We start from the raw sequence: 23,463 nt of genomic DNA, 5'->3' as shown, positions 1-23,463 counted from the left end.
CATCCAGACCAATGAGGAACGTGTCTTCAGGCCATAGCTCTTTGTCGATTCTTCCCACAGTAGCTCGCAGACGAGTGAAGTACCCTTGGACTTTAACGAGGCAATAGTTGAGGTGATACATGTTCACGGCCAAGTCATCGGGAACAAGAAACTTGATGGGATCCAAGTATGGCTCCACCTCAAATGTCTCTTTTTCGAAATCACGACAGAACTCTGTAGCAGAAGATCAACGAAATATTAGCTGCATGTCAGTCGACGAAAAATGCTAAGACTCACTCGGTAAAGGGAACATACCAATGAGATAATCAATCATCTTTGCCAGGAAGTCTTCTACAAAACTTTCTAAGGCATTTCCTCTTTTTGAAATGGAGTGGAGTTTCTTCGCCCATTCGTCTCTTTCGTTCTTCATCTATTCATTTTCTGCCTTCAACTTCTCAAACTCCGCAAGCTTCAATTCATCAGCTTCGGACTTCGTCTTCAGATTGGCAAGGATCACATCCTTGTCTTCAAGCAACTTTTTCATCGCATCACACTCTAGCTTCAGTTTGTTCTTCTCAGATTCCACCTGGGTGTACTGCGACCCAATCACGCATGCCTTCTACAAAATACATCAGAGTGGAAAAATCACTTTCATTCGGAACAAGTATTTTCTACTTCCGAGTGGATAAATACAAGTCATTTGACAAAATTATTTTCTACTTCCGACTAGAGAAATACAAGTCATTCGACAGGTGATGCAAGCATTCAAATCCAGACTCTTGATGATGCAAGCATTCAACAGTAGTCTCGGGGACTACACCCAGTGGGTTCACTTGACGTGTCCCCACTGGTTTATCACTCGACCAGGTCTGCCATGTCGAGTCAAATATACTATACGCTCAAGTACTTCAGACTATTACCACTCACTTCCGACTAATAATAGTCTCGGGGACTACACCCAGTGGGTGCGCTTAGCGTGCCCCCACTGGATTCAGAACTCAACTAGATCAGCTCTGGTTCATTTTGATCAGCAAAAAGAAAAAGTCTCTACTTATTAAGACCACTGCCAGTGCAAGCACTCGACAGCGGTCTCGGGGACTACACCCAATGGGTTCACTCGGAGTGACCCCACTCGAACACAAATGAAACAAAGACATACCCAGTGGGTGTGAGTCGGAACGGAATTCAAACTTACGGTCGAACTTACTCGTACGTTTTCTTGAAGCACCACGCTGTTGTTGTACACCGAGACGATGGCGTCATATGCTCCTTTTGCTTGTTGCGTCATCAGTCCTGCCTGGATAATAGCCTCCTTGGCGGCACCAGTCTGATCTTTAGGGACACGACGTGTGGCATACACGGTTGCAGGAGACATCAATCCTGAGGTCGTAGTAGAAACAACTGGAGCGCTCGACTGCAATCCAGTCCGAGTCGTGGTGACAACGACTGAACTAACAGGCGGAGCACTCACTACAGCCATTGCCGCCACACGCACCTCGGACACAACGGGTTCCACCGCAGCAGCTGGTTGCCTTTGATCGTCGTTGTCCAGCTGGATGACCTCTCTCGCAGCAGGCACGGCTGGCAGACAGAAACATCAGAAGTTACAATCAGGAAAACATACACGCAGAAGAATGACACGGAATGGGAAATCAGTTATACCTAGCTGTGAGGTGTTGGAGAACGTCGCATGGGAAACAAAAATTTTCCTACGCGAACGAAGACCTATCATGGTGATGTCCATCTACGAGAGGGGATTTCCGATCTACGTACCCTTGTAGATCGCAGAGCAGGAGCGTTAAGAAATGCGGTTGATGTAGTGGAACGTCCTCACGTCCCTCGATCCGCCCCGCGAACCGTCCCACGAACCGTCCCGCGATCCATCCCATGATCCGCTCCGATCTAGTGCCGAACGGACGGCACTTCCGCGTTGAGCACACATACAGCTCGACGATGATCTTGACCTTCTTGATCCAGCAAGAGAGACGGAGAGGTAGATGAGTTCTCCGGCAGCGTGACGGCGCTCCGGAGGTTGGTGATGATCTATCTCAGCAGGGCTCCGCCCGAGCTCCGCAGAAATACGATCTAGAGGAAAAACCGTGGAGGTATGTGGTCGGGCTGCCGTGGCAAAAGTTGTGTCAAATCAGCCCTAAAACCTCAGTATATAAAGGTGGGAGGGGAGGGGCCTTGCCTTGAGGCTCAAGGAGCCCCAAGGGGGTCGGCCGAAGGGGGGGGGGAGGAGGATTCCTCCTCCAATCCTAGTCCAACTAGGATTGGAAGGTGGAGTCCTTCCCTTCCTTCCCATTTCCCCTTTTTTTTCTCTTTGATTTTCTTATCTGCTGCGCAGGGGCCTTCTTGGGCTTGCCCACCAGCCCACTAGGGCTGGTGCGGCAACCCTAAAGCCTATGGGCTTCCCCGTGGTGGGCTTCCCCCCGGTGAACATCCGAAACCCATTCGTCATTCCCCGTACATTCCCGGTAATTCCGAAAACCTTCCGGTAATCAAATGAGGTCATCCTATATATCAATCTTTGTCTCCGGACCATTCTGGAAACCCTCGTGACGTCTCTGATCTCATCCGGGACTCCGAACAACATTCGGTAACCAACCATATAACTCAAATACGCATAAAACAACGCCGAACCTTAAGTGTGAAGACCCTGCGGGTTCGAGAACTGTGTAGACATGACCGACTCCTCGGTCAATATCCAATAGCGGGACCTGGATGCCCATATTGGATCCTACATATTCTCCGAAGATCTTATCGGTTGAACCTCAGTGCCAAGGATTCATATAATCCCGTATGTCATTCCCTTTGTCCTTCGGTATGTTACTTGCCCGAGATTCGATCGTCAGTATCCGCATACCTATTTCGATCTCGTTTACCGGCAAGTCTCTTTACTCGTTCCTTAATACAAGATCCCGTGACTTACACTAAGTCACATTGCTTGCAAGGCTTGTGTGGGATGTTGTATTACCGAGTGGGCCCCGAGATACCTCTCCGTCACACGGAGTGACAAATCCCAGTCTTGATCCATACTAACTCAACGGACACCTTCGGAGATACCTGTAGAGCATCTTTATAGTCACCCAGTTACGTTGTGACGTTTGATACACACAAGGTATTCCTACGGTGCCAGTGAGTTATATGATCTCATGGTCATAGGAATAAATACTTGACACGTAGAAAATAGTAGCAACAAAATGACACGATCAACATGCTACGTTCATTAGTTTGGGTCTAGTCCATCACATGATTCTCCTAATGATGTGATCCCGTTATCAAGTGACAACACTTGCCTATGGTCAGGAAACCTTGACCATCTTTGATCAACGAGCTAGTCAACTAGAGGCTTACCAGGGACAGTGTTTTGTCTATGTATCCACACAAGTATTGTGTTTCCAATCAATACAATTATAGCATGGATAATAAACGATTATCATGAACAAAGAAATAAAATAATAACTAATTTATTATTGCCTCTAGGGAAAATTTCCAACATGAGGTGGGTGCGTTCCCGGTGTTAACCTCCATGAGATCTTCATCCCCTCGCGGCGGCGATGTGACAGAAGTAGTAGCTCTGTCAAGATAATCTCAGTCGGTTGTCAACAACCGAAATGTTCACTCGGATAAGAGTATAAGATAAAGCACTTACACGGAGGTGACTGGAACGGCGATCCTCATCCTAGGCAGAGCCTTCCGAGGCTTGGGTCCGCTGGGCTTAGGCACCTTTGCAGGTTGTTCCACTGGTTCTCCAGACGATCCCGTGACGCGCTTGGAAATCCTGCCACTTGGCGCCAAAGTTTACTTGGTGTACTAGCGGGGTCATGATGCTGCTTGGTTCGAGGCTCAGGGCGAGAAGGAGATGAATCTTCCTCCTCACTCTCCTCCGACTCCTCCTCCTCGGTCTCTTCGCTGTCGTCTACATAGTCCTCGCTCTCCGCAGTGTCCTCCATGATCGCCTCGTCAAGGTCGAGTGTGTTGCCATTCGGGACCGGAGAATGCAAGTTCGTCCACTCCTGCAAGATACAATCCACAAACTCCGTCGACAAGGAAATTACAAGCACTCGGTTCGAACGCAACAATGTTTAACAGAGCAGAACTAACCTTGTTTGTTGATGGATTGTCAGCTGAGAAGGGCAGAACCCTTTTCGCCCCCATCGGATTATCACAAGGATCTGCTATTCCGCGGATCCACTTTGCTATTGTGTCTTCACTCACTTCCTCGGGATGAGACTGAGTGGAGTCTTCAGGACTGGTGTAATGCCAGATGGTGTGGTCCCAACCCTGGAGAGGCTGGATGCGTCTGCCCAGGAAGGTCTCTAATAGATCCATTCCTGTCACTCCGTTGCGGACCAGACCAATCAATGCTTTGACCAAGGGGTCAACCTGAGTTTTCTCCTCCTTCGTCAATGCTAACGCCCTCGGAGCACTTGGTCGCTCTATAGTAAAGGGAGGGAGTCCACTCGACATGTTTAGGCAAGCAATATCATTAGAGTAGAACCAAGTAGCTTGCCAGTTACAAACTGATTCAGGAAAGGTCATGGCAGGATAGCTATTTTTGGCTCTCTTCTGAAGCCCTAAACCTCCACACAACTGGATGACATTAGTCTTGTCGTCAGTCGGATTAACTTTTTTCACCGACTGGGATCGCATGGTGAAGATAGATTTGAAGAGTCCCCAGTGAGGAGGACACCCCAAGAAACACTCGCACAAGGTGATGAAGCAAGAAAGATGCGCAATGGCATTCAGAGGAAAATGATGCAATTGCGTCCCAAAGAAGTTCAAGAATCCCCGAATAAAAGGGTGGGGCGGCAGAGAGAAACCTCTTTCGACGTGAGTCAGGAGGAGAACCCGTTCTCCCTCCGACGGCTCGGGCTCGATCTCGTCTCCAGGGAGCCTCCAGGACTTGTCCGCCAACATGTCGTGCTCGACGAGGTCGAGGAGACCCTCCTTTCGCACAGTGGATCGGAGGAAATCCCCCTGGATCCAGCCCGACGGCAGGGTTTGCTTCTTTGACTTGATGACGCCCTTCTTCTTTGCCTTCTCCAACTTGCCGATCTGTCCCTTCGTCATGGTGGAGGCGATGAGATTGATTGCTTCAGTCTGCGCTGGTGGCTAAAAACAATGAAGGACAGGCGAGAGGAAGTAGACGATGCCGTTCCAAACCCTAGTGCTCGATGCTTTTATAACCAGCCGACTGGGCCGCTGGCAAGTGGGCCCTCGACTTATCCTTTCGAAGGCCACCGCGAGATACGTGGCGGAGATAGAGGCGCAGGAATCGAGGCGACATGATCCACTTGATGTCGATGATGTCATCACCGCGTAACGCGCGACAACCGAAATTTTTGAATCCTAGAAAATCCGGAACAGACAGGGTGATTGATCACATCAAAAGATCTTGTCAGACGCGCCGTTTCATTTGCTTACTCGGATCTTCAAATCCAGTCAAATATTTTGTACCAAGCAGAATCGATGAAGGCGAATGATGAAGATTGCAGTCGACATCCAATTCGGTGAAACTTTGAAGAACATTCAAATTCATCTGCTATACGAAGATTTGCAGTTACACCTTCACCACTCTAACCTCGATCCATTCGAGGCCTAATGATGGGGTTATAGCCCTAGGGTAGGGTCATAGGCCTGACCTATAAGTCCTACCCAAGGACACCTCATTAGTAGCTTAAGGATCACAAGATACTTATGGACTGGATTAAGACAACCTCTGGTCCACTCGGTAAAGAACCACTCGAAAGATTACCTCATACTCGACGACTGTATTCCATTCGGTGAAGACCAGAAGCCAGTCGACATAGAAGACCAGAAGCCATTCCAGCGAGGCTAACGATCAAACGTTAGACTACTGTAGTTAATGTCATTTATGACATACGTTACCTGTAACGTATGCATTCAATCTCACCTATTGCACCCCTGAAGGCTGGACACTTATGAGGGGCAGCGCACTCTATATAAACCACCCCTCCCCTCTGGCACAAGGGTTCGCATTCTGTAACATCTATATTCCACTCGACACTAAAGCTCGAGAGCACTGAGACGTGGGGCTGTTACCTCCACCGTAGAGGGGCCTGAACTCATACAACCTTGCCATAGCTAGGACTCTGTCCTCTACTTTCGTACCCTACACATCTACTGTCAGGCTTATATCCACGACACGGTCAGTTTCACTCAGTTGCCATGTAACACCGGGAAAACATGGCAACTGACACACGTGTGGACACGACCAGTTCCACTCAGTTGGCATGCAACACTGGAAAGACATGGCAACTGACAAGCATGCGGGCACGACAGTTCTACTCAGTTGCCATGGGGAAGACATGGCAATTGACAGGCATGCGGACATGACAGTTCCACTCAGTTGCCATGGGGAAGACATGTCAATTGATAGGCATGCGGGCACGACTGTTCCACTCAGTTGCCATGGAGAAGATATGGCAACTGATAGGCACGCCCAGTTCCACTCGTTTGCCATGTAACACTTGGAATACATGGCAACTGACGGGCATGCGGACGTGTGTGCGCGACGTTAGTTCCACCACACGTCAGGTTGGCAGCCATGTGTGGGCATGCGTGAAACAAGCGTGTGGGCGAACTCTTTGACGTTCACACACCAGCTCCTTCTTACGTGGCAAAAAACACTGCATACCAAAATTAATGCAAACCACAAACAAACGTAGATCTATGCGTGTGAACGGTTTGCAAATACCCACATGTATGTACGTTATCTTTTCCCTAAAATTATGTTATTTATTTTAAAATGGAGGAAATACATCTTTAGAAAACGACCAAAATAGAAGCCTATATATGTTATTATACATCAACTTGAATAGGCTCCCATTCCTAAAAAGAAAACTTGAATAGGCTCCAGAGATCTTAATACTCGTGCTGAAATGGGCATGGGTCTGAATAACTTTATAAATCGAAATCCATGGACGTATCCTCTCGTCGCATATGGTCGCATGCACTTGATAGTTTTATTTTATGAGACCCACACGCCGAACCTATAATTAAATCACCTTTCAGTTTGTAAAGTCGAATAGTACAACTGAAGCTCTTGTGTGTAGACTTGCAGAGTGGTGCTCGTACAGCCGACGATCTTTCAATAATAGTAGTATCTTCTGAGAACAGTTCTTGTGTTGATGATGAAGTACAGTAAAATCAGTTTTTAATACTTTCTCCGTAAAGAAATATAAGATTCTGCATCTTCGTGTACTTTGTTTTCGGAGAACTGGGTGGGTCGTCGTGGACAGAACAATTAGGCCTTCCGTAATGGTAGTATCTTGGCACAATATCATAGGTAAAATGCTGACGTAACACTATATTTATTGAGGAAAGAGGAGGTTGTTGTATCTTATTTAGGATACGGCTCTTGCACGGTATCATAGGCAAAATAACTTGTTAGACCAATCACATATTAGTATGTGGCCAAAATCATTAAATACATGCTTACTAAGATACGACACTTAACATACAATACATTAGGATGGTTGTATCTAACGATCGTATACTACCTAGGATACCGCGCTAAGAGACAATGCATTACGGAAGGCCTTAGACTACAAAAGGGGAGCCAAACTGATACCAAAGCTGCTACCATGGGAGTATTGGTGCTCCTATAACCTCCGTCCGGAATTAATTGTTACTTCTTTATAAAAGCATTTAGATCATTAAAGTAGTGACCTAAAACACTTTTTTATAATGAATGTGTCCTGAAACGGGACGGAGGTTGTACTTTACACGGTCCATGAAGAACAAAGGAGAGAGTGTGAAAAACATCAATGCTCATTTGAATGTCAGATTCGAAGAGTTCCATACATTTTGAGCAGGTTCGGCAAATGTAGTGCATTCTCAGCGAGGAGTGACTCAGGTGCAGCTTGCAAGTAGTAATACACACATTGAGAGTTAGGAGACTGACTACATGCTTGGTGATTAAACTGAATAAAGTGCTTGGCATTGCAGATTTCAGTACAAAAATTATGTAAAAGTTCATTTCTTTCAAGGATTGCGCTGCAAAAACACACACTCACACAACTTGGTACATGGGCGTGCAACATTAGTTGCACTGCACCACAAGCTTTTCTCCTCGACAACAAAACAGAGGAAGAGAAACAAAATACAGACAAATCGACGACACGCATCACCAGGGGAGCGCGAGAGGCCATTGAGGGAAGAGCTAGCACGATATTAGCATGGCCTACTCTTCCTCTTCTGACACAAGCCTCCGGCCATTCCCGGACGCATATACGTATAAATATTTATAATCCCCGCAGTAGAAATTAACCCACGGTTCTAAATTACTCTGTACTTCTTGGTTACTAGCCAACTTAGGGGTAGTTAACCAAGGAGCGGTAGGTGGCTCCGGCCTTCCAGCTGACGGGGATGACGTTGTTGACGACGAGCTTCCTGCCGGAGTCGGAGGTGAGCCGGAGCGAGAAGGGCCCGCGCAGCGGCTTGCCGGTGTTGGAGTTGAGGCGATACAGCGCGCCCCAGTTCTGCACCATGGGCGTCCAGGTGCCGCAGTTGGCCTCCATGAGGTCGACGGTGTTGAGGTCGCCGTCGTCGTCCTCGAACTCGATCAGCACCTCCAGGTAGAAGGGGTTGGAGCCCTGGTCCACCTTGAAGGCAATGTTCATGCCAGGGTACTTGCATGGCACCCTATGGTTAACGAAAACACAGAGATTAGATTAGTTATTATGCAGTCTCCGTTAATTTGTGTTGCGAGAGCAAAATTCTTGGCTCAAGCATGTACGTACCTCTTGTACTGGATCTTGACGATACCGCTGGCCCGGAGTTTGTCGGCCATGCCAGGCTTCGCCATGGCGCCCATGGAGGTGCCGCTCATGTCGAAGTGGGCGGCCTCGCCGAGGCAGGCGGCCCCGCCGGGGCACTCGTCGGTGATGACGACGGTCGCCGGCTGGCCGGAGCATGCCTGGTTACCGGTGCATTTAACCTGCATGCGTAGGCGGGCCACATGAATTCATTTAGTTAGGAGTTAGGACCTGCCGGTACGACTTTGCACCATTAATGGAGTGAAGCTGCAGAAAGGCAGCACGCAGTGCAGTGGTCACACAAGCTGTGAACGTGTGCCTGTGTTATCCTGAGTTCCTGACCTCGTAGCAAGCTCCGCAGCCCTTGCCCCCTCTGTAGAGCGATGGGTTCCCGGCGGCGATCATCGACGAGAAGGGCCGGTTCCCGACAGCGCTCTGGTAGCCACACGCGCCACCTGTAACATTTTTCATGATTTTTAGGCTCCATCGACCGACGCCGTGCGGTGCAGTTAATGTACGTTCTACTCCTAGCGGAGTAAGCATGCAAGCACTAACCGTCGCTTCCGTCGCCGTCGGGGGCGCCGTAATACGTCGCGCCGCCGGCTGACCAGCCGCCGGAGCCATAAGCGGCAAACGACGAGGGGGTAGCAGCGGTGTGGTTCTTGTGGACCTTCATTGCAGGCTTGGGGAGCTTGCGGGAGCAAGCAATGGGGCTCACAAAAAGCGAGAGCATAACCAGTGCGCTAAGTAGCGCTAGTGAGGTGAAAGATTTCGCCATTGCTGCTGCTGAAGTTGCTTCTTCGAGCTAGCTTGGGAGAGGATATGGTTTAGCTCAAGTGTTGCTTGGTGAGTTGAAGGGAGTGGCCATGGGACGGGTATTTATAGTGTACTTTGTGGGGATGTAGACGTACGTGGCAAGAGATGTGGGGATTCTGCTTCTGGTAAATTATTGAGGAGAACGTGACTGGTTGGTGCTAAAGCAAATGGGCTAAACGAACGAACTATTTTGTAATGAACTTTGCTAACTTCCGAACTGTTCGAAAGTTAAGCAATAGATCCGAACACCTTCTGTAATCGTTTATTAATCACGTATGTAGGGATTTTCATGCACGCTTTGGGCATTAGCTGCATGCAGAAAAAACGAAAGCTATGACAACAAAGATTTCATCTAAAAATAAAATGTCAAAACGTTTTGTAGCTTAAACCGTTTGTCTGATTAAAAAACCATGTTTACATAAAAGATTTGTTGATCTTCGAAACTAGATCCCATATAAGTATGTCTCGACGACTTTTTTTTAGGGTCAAATATTAGCAGACCTTGGCAAAATAAGTTATCACGTCTCTCGTATGCCAGTTATCATCTTATTTACATACAAATTACGAGGACATAAAAATAGCTCCTTCAACATTCTCTTCACATGAAAATGTGCTAGAGCACACAAAAGATGATGTCGTTGCAGATTCTCACTATTTAGATTCTTTCCTATTTCGAAACTTCAAAATGTTCTATAGCGCAAACAGGGTCAAAGTTACCATGGGGTGTACATAAGTTATCATGTCTTCGAGATGTAAAATACCATGTTATTTGCATAGAGTTTAACATGATATATTTCAACAACTCCCCACTCGCACCCTCTTCGCCGATGTTACCTGGAACGGGGTACATAAGTTATCAGGTCACAATGTGTGAGTTACCATGATATTCACATAAAAGTTAATGAGGGGATATTTCATCAACTCACAACCCCACCCCCGTCGTCAAAGTTACCAAGACCAGGATACATAAGTTATCAGATCTGTGAATTATGAGTTACCATGCTATTCATACAAAAGTTACCGAGGAGATATTTCATCAAATCCCCCACCTCTATCGCCAAAGTTACCAGGACCAGGGTATATAAGTTATTAGGTCTACGTGTTGGGGAACGTTGCATGGGAAATACAAATTTTCCTACGCACACGAAGACCTATCCTGGTGATGTTCATCTACGAGAGGAGATTAGATCCACATACCCTTGTAAATCGCTAAGCGAGAAGCGTTAAGAAACGTGGTTGATGTAGTGGTACAACTTCGTGATTCAAATCACCGTCGTCCCACGACCCGTCCTGATCTAGCGCCGAGCGGACGGCACCTCCGCGTTCAGCACACGTACAGCTCGATGACGATCTCGGCCTTCTTGATCGAGCAAGAGAGACAGAGAAGTAGATGAGTTCTCCGACAGTGTGACGACGCGTCGGTGTTGGTGATGATCTACTCCTGCAGGGCTCTGCCCGAGCTCCGCAGAAATCTAATCTAGAGGAAGAACTATGAGGTGTAGGTTTAAGTTGCACGTGGCAAAGTTGTGTCTCAAACAGCCATAAACCTCAAGTATATATAGGAGGAGCCAAGGGGTGGGGCAGGCCATTAGGGCGCCGGCCAAAAAGGCCTCCTTGGGTCGGTCGACTTGGGGAAGGGAGGAGTCCTTCTCCAATCCCACTTGGATTAGGACTCCTTCCTTATTTTCCCACCTCTTTCGGATTTTCCACTTTTTCCTCATGGGCATTCCTTGGATGACTTTGTCAGCCCATTATAACTTATTGTGCGTCCAATAAACCCACGTGGACCCCTTGGGGCGTGGTGGGCCCATCCAGTGGGCCCCCAGAACCCATTCATCACTCCTGGTACACTACCGACAATGCCCGAAAACTTTCCGGAATCCAAACACCAACTTCCTATATATCAATCTTCGTTTCCGGACTATTCCGGAAACCCTCGTGATGTCCGTGATCTCATCCGGGACTCCGAACAACCTTCGGTCACCAACACACGTAACTCAACTATACTAAAACATCATCGAACCTTAAGTGTGCAGACCGTGCGGGTTCGAGAACTATGTAGACATGACCCGAGACACTTCTCGGTCAATATCCAATAGCGGGACCTGGATGTCCATATTGGATCCTACATATTCTACGAAGATCTTATCGGTTGAACCTCTGTGCCAAGGATTCATATAATCCCGTAAAACATTCCCTTTGTCCTTTGGTATGTTACTTGCCTGAGATTTGATCGTCGGTATCCCTATACCTATTTCAATCTCGTTACCGGCAAGTTTCTTTACTCGTTCCGTAATACAAGATCCCGTGACTGACACTTGAGTCACATTGCTTGCAAGGCTTATATGTGATGTTGTTGTTGGGGAACGTCGCATGGGAAACAAATTTTTTCCTACGAACACGCAATTCCTATCATGGTGATGCTCATCTACGAGAGGAGATTCAGATCTACATACCCTTGTAGATCTCACAGCAGGAAGCGTTAAGAAACGCGGTTGATGTAGTGGAATGTCCTCACGTCCCTCGATCCGCCCCGCGAACCGTCCCACGAACCGTCCCGCGATCCGTCCCACGATCCGCTCTGATCTAGTGCCGAACGAACGACACCTCCGCGTTCAGCACACATACAGCTCGACGATGATCTCGGCCTTCTTGATCCAGCAAGAGAGACGGAGAGGTGGATGAGTTCTCCGACAGCGTGACGTTGCTCCGGAGGTTGGTGGTGATCTATCTCAGCATGGCTCCGCCTGAGCTCCGCAGAAATACGATCTAGAGGAAAAACCGTGGAGGTATGTGGTCAGGCTGCCGTGGCAAAGTTGTCTCAAGTCAGCCCTAATACCTCAGTATATATAGGAGGGAGGGGGAGGGACCTGCCTTGAGGATCAAAGCCTCAAGGGGTCGGCCGAAGGGGGCGAGGAGGAGTCCTCCTTCAATCCTAGTCCAACTAGGATTGGAAGGTGGACTCCTTCTCTTCCATCCCACTTCCCCTTTTTTTCCTTTGATTTTTTCTTCTCCCGCGCATAGGGCCTCTTAGGCTGTCCCACCAGCCCACTAAGGGCTGGTGTGACACCCCTAAGGCCTATGAGCTTCCCCCGGGTGGGCTGCCCCCCCGGTGAACATCCGGAACCCATTCGTCACTCCCGGTACATTCCCGGTAATGCCGAAAATTTTCCAGTAATCAAATGAGGTCATCCTATATACCAATCTTCGTCTGCGGACCATTGCGGAAACCCTCGTGACCTCCATGATCTCATCCGGGACTCCAAACAACATTCGGTAACCAACCATATAACTCAAATACGCACAAAACATCGTCGAACCTTAAGTGTGCAGACCCTGCGGGTTCGAGAACTATGTAGACATGACCCGAGAGACTCCTCGGTCAATATCCAATAGCGGGACCTGGATGCCCATATTGGATCCTACATATTCTCCGAAGATCTTATCGGTTGAACCTCAGTGTCAAGGATTCATATAATCCAGTATGTCATTCCCTTTGTCCTTCGGTATGTTACTTGCCCGAGATTTGATCGTCGGTATCCTCATACCTATTTCAATCTCGTTTACCGGCAAGTCTCTTTACTCGTTCCGTAATACGAGATCCCGTGACATACACTAAGTCACATTGCTTGCAAGGCTTGTGTGTGATGTTGTATTACCGAGTGGGCCCCGAGATACCTCTCCGTCACACGGAGTGACAAATCCTAGTCTTGATCCATACTAATTCAATGGACACCTTCGGAGACACCTGTAGAGCATCTTTATAGTCACCCAGTTACGTTGTGATGTTTGATACACACAAGGTATTCCTCCGGTGCCAGTGAGTTATATGATCTCATGGTCATAGGAACAAATACTTGACACGCAGAAAACTATAGCAATAAAACGACACGATCAATATGCTACGTTCATAGTTTGGGTCTTGTCCATCACATGATTCTCCTAATGATGTGATCCCGTTATCAAGTAACAACACTTGCCTATGGTCAGGAAACCTTGACCATCTTTGATCAACGAGCTAGTCAACTAGAGGCTTGCTAGGGACAGTGTTTTGTCTATGTATCCACACAAGTATTGTGTTTCCAGTCAATACAATTATAGCATGGATAATGAACGTTTATCATGAACAAATAAATATAATAATAACTAATTTATTATTGCCTCTAGGGCATATTTCCAACAGTCTCCCACTTGCACTAGAGTCAATAATCTAGTTCACATCACCATGTGATTCTAACTAATCTAACACCCATATAGTTCTGGGGTCTGATCACGTCTTGCTCGTGAGAGAGGTTTTAGTCAACGGTTCTAAGACTTTCAGATCCATGTGTTCTTTACAAATCTTTATGTCATCTTGTAGATGTTGCTATTACGTGCTATTCGGAAATACTCCAAATATCTACTCTACTATACAAATCCGTTTCACTACTCATAGTTATTCGGATTAGAGTCAAAGCTTGCATCGACGTAACCCTTTACGACGAACTCTTTAAACACCTCCATAATCAAGAAAAATTCCTTAGTCCATTAGTTACTAAGGATAACTTTGACCGCTGCTAGTGATTCAATCATGGATCATTCTCTGTACCTCTTAACAGACTTGTAGCAAGGCACACATCAGGTGCGGTACACAACATGGCATACTGTAGAGTCTACTGCTAAGGCATAGGGGACGACTTTCTTCCTTTCTCTTTCTTCTGCCGTGGTCGGCTTTTGAGTCTTACTCAAATTCACACCTTACAACACAGCCATGAACTCTTTCTTTGTTGATCTATTTTGAACTCCTTCAAAAAAACCGTGTCAAGGCATGCATTTCATTTTGAAAGTTATGTTTAGCATTTTGATCTATCTCCATAGATCTTGATGCTCAATGTTCAAGTAGATCTATCCAGGTCTTCCTTTGAAGAAGTCCTTTCAAACAACCTTTTATGCTTCACAGAAATTCTACATTACTTCTGATCAACAATATGTCAACCACACATACTTTATCAGAAATACTATAGTGCTCCCACTCACTCTTTGGAAATACAAGTTTCTCATAAACCTTGTACAAACCCAAAAGCTTTGATCATCTCATCAAAGCGTATATTCCAACTCCGAGATGCTTGCACCAGTCCATAAAGGATCGCCGGAGCTTGCATACTTGTTAGTGTCCTTAGGATCGAAAAAACTTTCTGACTGTATTACATACAATCTTTCCTCAAGGAAACCGTCGAGGAAACAATGTTTTGTCTTCCTATGTGCAATATTTCACAAATAATGCATAAACTGCTAACATAATTCCAACAGACTTTTAGCATCGCTATGAGTGAGAAAGTCACATCATAGTCAACTCTTTGATCTTGTCGAAAACATCTTTGCGACAAGTCGAGCTTTTCTTAATAGTGACTTATCACCATCATCGTATGTCTTCCTTTTAAAGATCCATCCTTTCTTAATAGTCTTACTACCATCTAGTAGTTCTTCCAAAGTCTATACTTTGTTTTATACATGGATCCTCTCTCGGATTTCATGGCCTCCAGCCATTTGTCGGAATCCGGGCCCACCATTGCTTCTCCATAACTCGTAGCTTCATTGTTGCTCAACAACATGACCTCCAAGACAGGGTTACCGTACCACTCTGTAGTAGTACGAGACCTTTGTCGACCTACGAGGTTTGTAGTAACTTGATCCAAAGCTCTAATGATCACTATCATCAACTTCCACTTCAATTGGTGTAGGCGCCATAGGAACAACTTCCTACGCCCTGCTACACACTGTTTGAAGTGACGGTTCAATAACCTCATCAAGTTCCACCACTCTCCCACTCAATTCTTTCGAGAGAAACCTTTCCTCGAGAAAGGATCCATTTCGAGAAACAAACATTTTGCTTCTGGATCTGAGATAGGAGATGTATCCAACAATTTTGGATATCCTATATAGACGTATTTATCCGCTTTGGGTTCGAGCTTATCATACTGAAACCTTTTCACATAAGCGTTGCATACCCAAACTTTAAAGAAACGACAGCTTAGGTTTCTCCAAACCATAGACTATACTGTGTCATCTCAACGGAAATATGCGGTGCCCTATTTAAAGTGAATGTGGTTGTCTCTAATGCATAACCCATAAACGATAGTGGTAATTCGATAAGAGACATCATAGTATGCACCATATCAAATAGGGTGTGGCTATGACGTTTAGACACATCATCACACTATGGTGTTCCAGGTGGCACGAACTGCGAAACAATTTTCACTTTGTCTTAACTGCGTACCAAAAACTCGTAACTCAGATATTCATCTCTATGATCATATCGTAGACAGTTTATCCTCTTGTCACGACGATCTTCACTCTGAAATTGCTTTGAACTTTTTCAATATCTCAGGCTTGTGATTCATCAAGTAAATACTCCTGTATCTACTCAAATCGTCAGTGAAGTAAGAACATAACGATATCCACTGCGTGCCTTAGCACTCATTGGACTGCACACATCAAAAATGCATTACTCCCAACAAGTTACTCTCTTGTTTCATGTGGCATGTTTTGCATGTCTGAAGTGATTCAAAATCAAGTGAGTCCAAACGATCCATCTCTATGGAGTTTCTTCATGCATTCATACCAACAGGTATGGTTTGCATGTCTCAAACGTTTCAAAAAGGAGTGAGTACAAAGATCCATCAGCATGGAGCTTCTTCATGCATTTTATACCAACATGACTCAAGTGGCAGTGCCACAACTAAGTGGTACTATCATTATTACTTTGCATCTTTTGGCACCAATATTATGAACATGTGTAACACTACGATCGAGATTCAATAAACCATTGAGGGTAATTATTCAAGCAAATAGAACAACTATTATTCTCCTTAAATGAATAATCGTATTGGAATAAACACGATCCAATCATGTTCATGCTCAACGCAAACACCAAATAACAATTATTTAGGTTTTACCACCAATCCCGATGATAGATGGAGCGTGCGATGTTTGATCACATCAACCTTGGAAACACTTCCAACACGTATCATCACCTCGCCTTTAGCTAGTCTCCGTTTATTCCGTAGCTTTCATTTCATGTTACTAATCACTTAGCAACCGAACCGGTATCCAATACCCTCGCGCTACTAGGAGTACTAGTAAAGTACACATCAACATCATGTATATCAAATATACTTCTTTCGACTTTGCCAGCCTTCTTATCTACCAAGCATCTAGGGTAGCTCTGCCTTAGTGACCGTTCCCCTCATAACAGAAGCACTTAGTCTCGGGTTTGGGTTTAATCTTGGGTCTCTTCATTAGTGCAGCAACTGTTTTGCCATTTCACGAAGTATCCCTTCTAGCCCTTGCCTTTCTTGAAACTTAGTGGTTTTACTAACCATCAACTATTGATGCTCCTTCTTGATTTGTACTTTCGCACTGTCAAACATCGCGAATCGCTCAAGGATCATTGTAGTATCCTTGATATGTTATAGTTCATCACGAAGCTCTCACAGCTTGGTGGCAGTGGCTTTGGAGAACCATCACTATCTTATCTGGAAGATTAACTCCCACTTGATTCAAGCGATTGTCGTACTCAGACAATCTGAGCACACGCTCAACGATTGAGTTTTTCTCCTTTACTTCGTGGACAAAGAATCCTGTCGGAGGTCTCATACCTCTTAACAAGGTCACAAGCATGAAATCACAATTTCATCTCTTCAGAACATCTCTTATGTTCCGTGAATGTTTCAAAAACGTCTTCGGTGCCTTGCTTCTAAGCCATTAAGTATTTTGCACTAAACTATTGAGTAGTCATCAGAAACGTGTATGTGAGATGTTCACAACATCCACAGACGACGCTCGAGGTGCAGCACACCGAGTGGTGCATTAAGGACATAAGCCTTCTGCGCAGCAATGAGGACAATCCTCAGTTTTATAGACTCAGTCTGCAAAGTTTGCTACTATCAACTTTCAACTAAATTTTCTCTAGGAACATATAAAAACAGTAGAGCTATAGCGCAAGCTACATCGTAATTCACAAAGACCATTAGACTATGTTCATGACAATTAGTTCAATTAATCATATTACTTAAGAACTCCCACTCAAAAAGTACATCTCTCTAGTCATTTGAGTGGTACATGATCCAAATCCACTATCTCAAGTCCGATCATCATGTGAGTCGAGAATAGTTTCAGCGGTAAGCATCTCTATGCTAATCATATCAACTATACGATTCATGCTCGACCTTTCGGTCTCTTGTGTTCCGAGGCCATGTCTGCACATGCTAGGCTCGTCAAGTTTACCCCAGTGTTCCGCGTGTGCAACTGTTTTGCACCCATTGTATGTGAACATTGAGTCTATCACACCCGATCATCACGTGGTGTCTCGAAACGAAGAACTGTCGCAACGGTGCATAGTCGGGGAGAACACAATTTTATCTTGAAATTTTAGTGAGAGATCACCTCATAATGCTACCGTCGTTCTAAGCAAGATAAGGTGCATAAAAGGATTAACATCGCATGCAATTCATAAGTGACATGATATGGCCATCATCAAGTGCTCCTTGATCTCCATCACCAAAGCACCGGTATGATCTTCTTGTCACCGGCGCCACACCATGATCCCCATCATCATGATCTCCATCATCGTGCCGCCATCGGGGTTGTCGTGTATGCTATGCTATTACTACTAAAGCTACGTCCTAGCAATATAGTAAACGCATCTGCAAAACACAAACGTTAGTTTAAAACAACCCTATGGCTCCTGCCGGTTGCCGTAGCATCGACGTGCAAGTCGATATTAACTATTACAACATGATCATCTCATACATCCAATATATCACATCACGTCGTTGGCCATATCACATCACAAGCATACCCTGCAAAAAGAAGTTAGACGTCCTCTAATTGTTGTTGCATGTTTTACTTGGTTGCCATGGGTATCTAGTAGGATCGCATCTTACTTACGCAAACACCACAATAGAGATGTATGAATTGCTATTTAACCTCTCTCCAAGGACCTCCTCGATCAAATCCGATTCAACTAAAGTTGGAGAAACCGACACTCGCCAGTCATCTTTGAGGAACGGGGTTGCTCTTAGCGATGGAACCAGTCTCTCGTAAGCGTACGAGTAATGTCGGTCTGAGCCGCTTCGATCCAACAATACCGCGGAATCATGAAAATACTAAGGAGGACAGCAAATCGCACATCACCGCCCACAAAAACCTTTTTGTTCTACTCGAGATAACATCTACGCATGAACCTAGCTCTGATACCACTGTTGGGGAACGTCGCATGGGAAACAAAAAATTTCCTACGCACACACAATTCCTATCATGGTGATGTTCATCTACGAGAGGAGATTCAGATCTACATACCCTTGTAGATCACACAGCAGGAAGCGTTAAGAAACACGGTTGATGTAGTGGAACGTCCTCACGTCCCTCGATCTGCCCCGCGAACCGTCCCACGAACCGTCCCGCGATCCGCACCGATCTAGTGCCGAACGGACGACACCTCCGCGTTCAGCACACGTACAGCTCGACGATGATCTCGTCCTTCTTGATACAGCAAGAGAGACGGAGAGGTAGATGAGTTCTCCGGCAGCGTGACGACGCTCCGGAGGTTGGTGGTGATCTGTCTGAGCAGGGCTCCGCCCAAGCTCCACAGAAATACGACCGAGAGGAAAAACCGTAGAGGTATGTGGTCAGGCTGCCGTGGCAAAGTTGTCTCAAATCAGCCCTAATACCTCAGTATATATAGGAGGGAGGGGGAGGGACATGCCTTGAGGCTAAAGGGAGCCTCAAGGGGTCGGCCGAAGGGGGGGGGGGGAGGAGGAGGAGTCCTCCTCCAATCCTAGTCCAAATAGGATTGGAAGGTGGAGTCCTTCTCTTCCTTCCCACTTCCCTTTTTTTCCTTTGATTTTTTCTTCTCCTCCACATAGGGCCTCTTAGGCTGTCCCACCAGCCCACTAAGGGCTGGTGTGACACCCCTAAGGCCTAAGGGATTCCCCCGAGTGAGCTGCCCCCCCGGTGAACATCCGGAACCCATTCGTCACTCCCGGTACATTCTCGGTAATGCCGAAAACTTTCGGTAATCAAATGAGGTCATCCTATATATCAATATTCGTCTCCGGACCATTCCGGAAACCCTCCTGACGTCCGTGATCTCATACGGGACTCCGAACAACATTCGGTAACCAACCATATAACTCAAATACGCATAAAACATTGTCGAACCTTAAGTGTGCAGACCCTGCGGGTTCGAGAACTATGTAGACATGACCCGAGAGACTCCTCGGTCAATATCCAATAGCGGGACTTGGATGCCCATATTGGATCCTACATATTCTCCGAAGATCTTATCGGTTGAACCTCAGTGTCAAGGATTCATATAATCCCGTATGTCATTCCCTTTGTCCTTCGGTATGTTACTTGCCCGAGATTCGATCGTCGGTATCCTCATACCTATTTCAATCTCGTTTACCGGCAAGTCTCTTTACTCGTTCCGTAATACAAGATCCCGTGACATACACTAAGTCACATTTCTTGCAAGGCTTGTGTGTGATGTTGTATTACCGAGTGGGCCCCGAGATACCTCTCCGTCACACGGAGTGACAAATCCCAGTCTTGATCCATGCTAACTCAACGGACACCTTCGGAGATACCTGTAGAGCACCTTTATAGTCACCTAGTAACGTTGTGACGTCTGATACACACAAGGTATTCCTCCGGTGTCAGTGAGTTACATGATCTCATGGTCATAGGAATGAATACTTGACACGCAGAAAAGCATAGCAACAAAATGACACGATCTCATGCTACGTTCATAATTTCTCCTAATGATGTGATCCCGTTATCAAGCGACAACACTTGCCTATGGTCAGGAAACCTTGACCATCTTTGATCAACGAGCTAGTCAACTAGAGGCTTACTAGGGACAGTGTTTTGTCTATGTATCCATACATGTATTTGAGTTTCCAATCAATACAATTATAGCATGGATAATAAACGATTATCACGTACAAAGAAATATAATAATAACTAATTTATTATTGCCACTAGGGCATATTTCCAACAGTCTCCCACTTGCACTAGAGTCAATAATCTAGTTCACATTACTATGTGATTTTAACGAATCCAACACCCATTTAGTTCTGGGGTTTGATCACGTCTTGCTTGCGAGAGATGTTTTAGTCAACGGGTCTAAACCTTTCAGATTTAAGTGTGCTTTACAAATCTTTATGTCATCCTGTAGGTGCTGCTACCAATGTGCTATTTTTGAAAATTTTCCAAATGACTGCTCCACTATACGAATCCGTTTTACTACTCAGAGTTATTCGATTAATGTCAAATCTTGCATGGATATAACCCTTTACGACGAACTCTTTAACCACCTCCATAATCGAGAAAGATTCCTTAGTCCATTAGTTACTAAGGATAACTTTGACCACTGTTCAGTGATTCAATCCTGTGTCACTCTTTGTACCCCTTGACAAACTCATGGCAAGGCACACATCAGGTGCGGTACACATCATGGCATACTTTAGAGTCTACGTCTAAGGCATAGGGGACGACCTTTCTCTTTCTTCTGCAGTGGTCGGGCTTTGATATTCAAATTCACACCTTACAACACAACCAAGATCTCCTTCTTTGCTGATCTATTTTGATCTCCTTCAAAAATTTGTCAAGGCATGCATTTCATTGAAAGTTCTATTAAGCGTTTTGATCTATCTATATAAATCTTGATGCTTAATGTTTAAGTAGCTCTATCCAGGTTTTCCTTTGAAAAACTCCTTTCAAACAATCCTTAATGCTTTACAGAAATTCTACATTACTTCCGATCAACAATACGTCAACCACATATACTTATCAGAAATACTATAGTGCTCCCACTCACTTCTTTGGAAATACAAGTTTCTCATAAACCTTGTATAAACCCAAAAGCTTTGATCATCTCATCAAAGCGTATATTCTAACTCCGAGATGCTTGCACCAGTCCATAGAAGGATCGCTGGAGCTTGCATATTTGTTAGCATCCTTAGGTTCGACAAAAACCTTCTGGTTGTATCATATACAACCTTTCCTCAAGGAAACCATCGAGGAAACAATGTTTTGACATCCTATGTGCAATATTTCACAAAAAATGCAGCAATTGCTAACATAATTCCAACAGATTTTTAGCATCACTACGAGTGAGAAAGTCTCATCATAGTCTACTCTTTGAACTTGTCGGAAACATCTTTGCGATAAGTCGAGCTTTTCTTAATGGTGACTTTTTACCATCATCGTCTGTCTTCCCTTTAAAGATCCATCTTTTCTTAATAGTCCTACGACCATCAAGTAGTTCTTCCAAAGTCTACACTTTGTTTTCATACATGGATCCTCTCTCAGATTTCATGGCCTCCAGCCATTTGTCGGAATTCAGGCCCACCATCGCTTCTCCATAGCTCGTAGGTCCATTGTTGTTTAACAACATGACCTCCAAGACAGGGTTACCATACCACTCTGTAGTAATACGCGACCTTGTCGACCTACGAGGTTTGTAGTAACTTGATCCGAAGCTCAATGATCACCATCATCAGTTTCCACTTTAATTGGTGTAGGCACCATAGGAACAACTTCGCGCACCCTGCTACACACTGGTTGAAGTGACGGTTCTCTAACCTCATCAAGTTCCACCACCCTCCCACTCAATTCTTTTGCGATAAACCTTTCATCAAGAAAGGACCCGTTTCTAGAAACAAATACTTCGCTTCCGGATCTGAGATAGGAGATGTACCCAACTGTTTTGGATATCCTATGAAGATGCATTTATCCGCTTTGGGTTCGAGCTTATTAGACTGAAACTTTTTCACATAAGCATCGCAACCCCAAACTTTTAAGAAACGACAACTTAGGTTTCTCCAAACCATAGTCTATACTGTGTCATCTCACCGGAAATACGCGGTGCCCTATTTAAAGTGAATGCGGTTGTCTCTAATGCATAACCCATAATTTGATAAGAGGCATCATAGTATGCACCGTATCAAATCTGGCGCGGCTATGACGTTCGGACACACCATCACACTATGGTGTTCTAGGTGGCATGAATTGCGAAACAATTTCCACATTGTCTTAACTATGTACCAAAACTTGCAACTCAGATATTCATCTCTATGATCATATCATAGACAGTTTATCCTTTTGTCACGACGATCTTCACTCTGAAATTGCTTTGAACTTTTCAATATTTCAGACTTGTGATTCATCAAGTAAATACTCCAGTATCTACTCAAATCGTCAGTGAAGTAAGAACATAACGATATCCACTGCGTGCCTCAGCACTCATTGGACTGCACACATAAAAATGTATTACTTCCAATAAGTTACTTTATTGTTCCATGTGGTATGATTTGCATGTCTCAAGTGATTCAAAATCAAGTGAGTCCAAATGATCCATCTGCATGGAGTTTCTTCATGCGTTTATACCAATAGGTATGGTTTGCATGTCTCAAACGTTTCAAAAATGAGTGAGTACAAAGATCCATCACTATGGAGCTTCTTCATGCACTTTATACCAACATGACTCAAGCGGCAGTCCCACTAGTAAGTGGTACTATCATTACTACTTTGTATCTTTTGGCATCAATATTATGAACATGTGTATCACTATGATCGAGATTCAATAAACCATTGAAGGTAATCATTCAATCAAATAGAATAACCATTACTCTCTTTAAATGAATAATCGTATTACAATAATTTGTTGTTGCATGTTTTACGTGGATGCTATGGGTATCTAGTATGATTGCATCTTACTTACAAAAAAACCACAACAGAGATGTGCAAATTGCTATTTAACCTCTCTCCGAGGACCGCCTCGGTCAAATCCAATTCAAATAAAGTTGAAGAAACCGACACCCACTAGTCATCTTTATGC

General features: G+C 45.2%; 1 protein-coding gene across 1 annotated transcript; it reads right to left on the bottom strand.

Annotated features, from left to right (window-relative positions):
- Positions 1 to 7,957: 7,957 nt before the first annotated feature.
- LOC123402216 (expansin-B11-like) lies at positions 7,958 to 9,616 on the bottom strand. Its single transcript, XM_045096108.1, has 4 exons — positions 9,321 to 9,616; positions 9,108 to 9,220; positions 8,751 to 8,947; positions 7,958 to 8,652 (listed from the first exon to the last, which is right to left on the bottom strand). Exons 1-4 carry the CDS (start codon positions 9,541 to 9,543, stop codon positions 8,322 to 8,324), a joined length of 864 nt encoding a protein of 287 aa, XP_044952043.1. The 5' UTR covers positions 9,544 to 9,616; the 3' UTR covers positions 7,958 to 8,321.
- Positions 9,617 to 23,463: the final 13,847 nt, after the last annotated feature.

This window comes from Hordeum vulgare, chromosome 6H (genome assembly GCF_904849725.1).
Source record: "Hordeum vulgare subsp. vulgare chromosome 6H, MorexV3_pseudomolecules_assembly, whole genome shotgun sequence".
Lineage (NCBI taxonomy): Eukaryota > Viridiplantae > Streptophyta > Magnoliopsida > Poales > Poaceae > Hordeum > Hordeum vulgare.
This window is presented reverse-complemented; position numbering and strand designations above follow the sequence as displayed.

What these genes read in the sequence shown, in the direction of transcription:
- LOC123402216 (XM_045096108.1), bottom strand. Translation starts at nt 9,543, where the DNA reads ATGGCGAAATCTTTCACCTCACTAGCGCTACTTAGCGCACTGGTTATG. An exon ending in CGACGGCGACGGAAGCGACG is followed by an intron (nt 9,221 to 9,320) that starts GTTAGTGCTTGC and finishes AAAATGTTACAG; the next exon opens with GTGGCGCGTGTGGCTACCAG. An exon ending in GTCAAGATCCAGTACAAGAG is followed by an intron (nt 8,653 to 8,750) that starts GTACGTACATGC and finishes CGTTAACCATAG; the next exon opens with GGTGCCATGCAAGTACCCTG.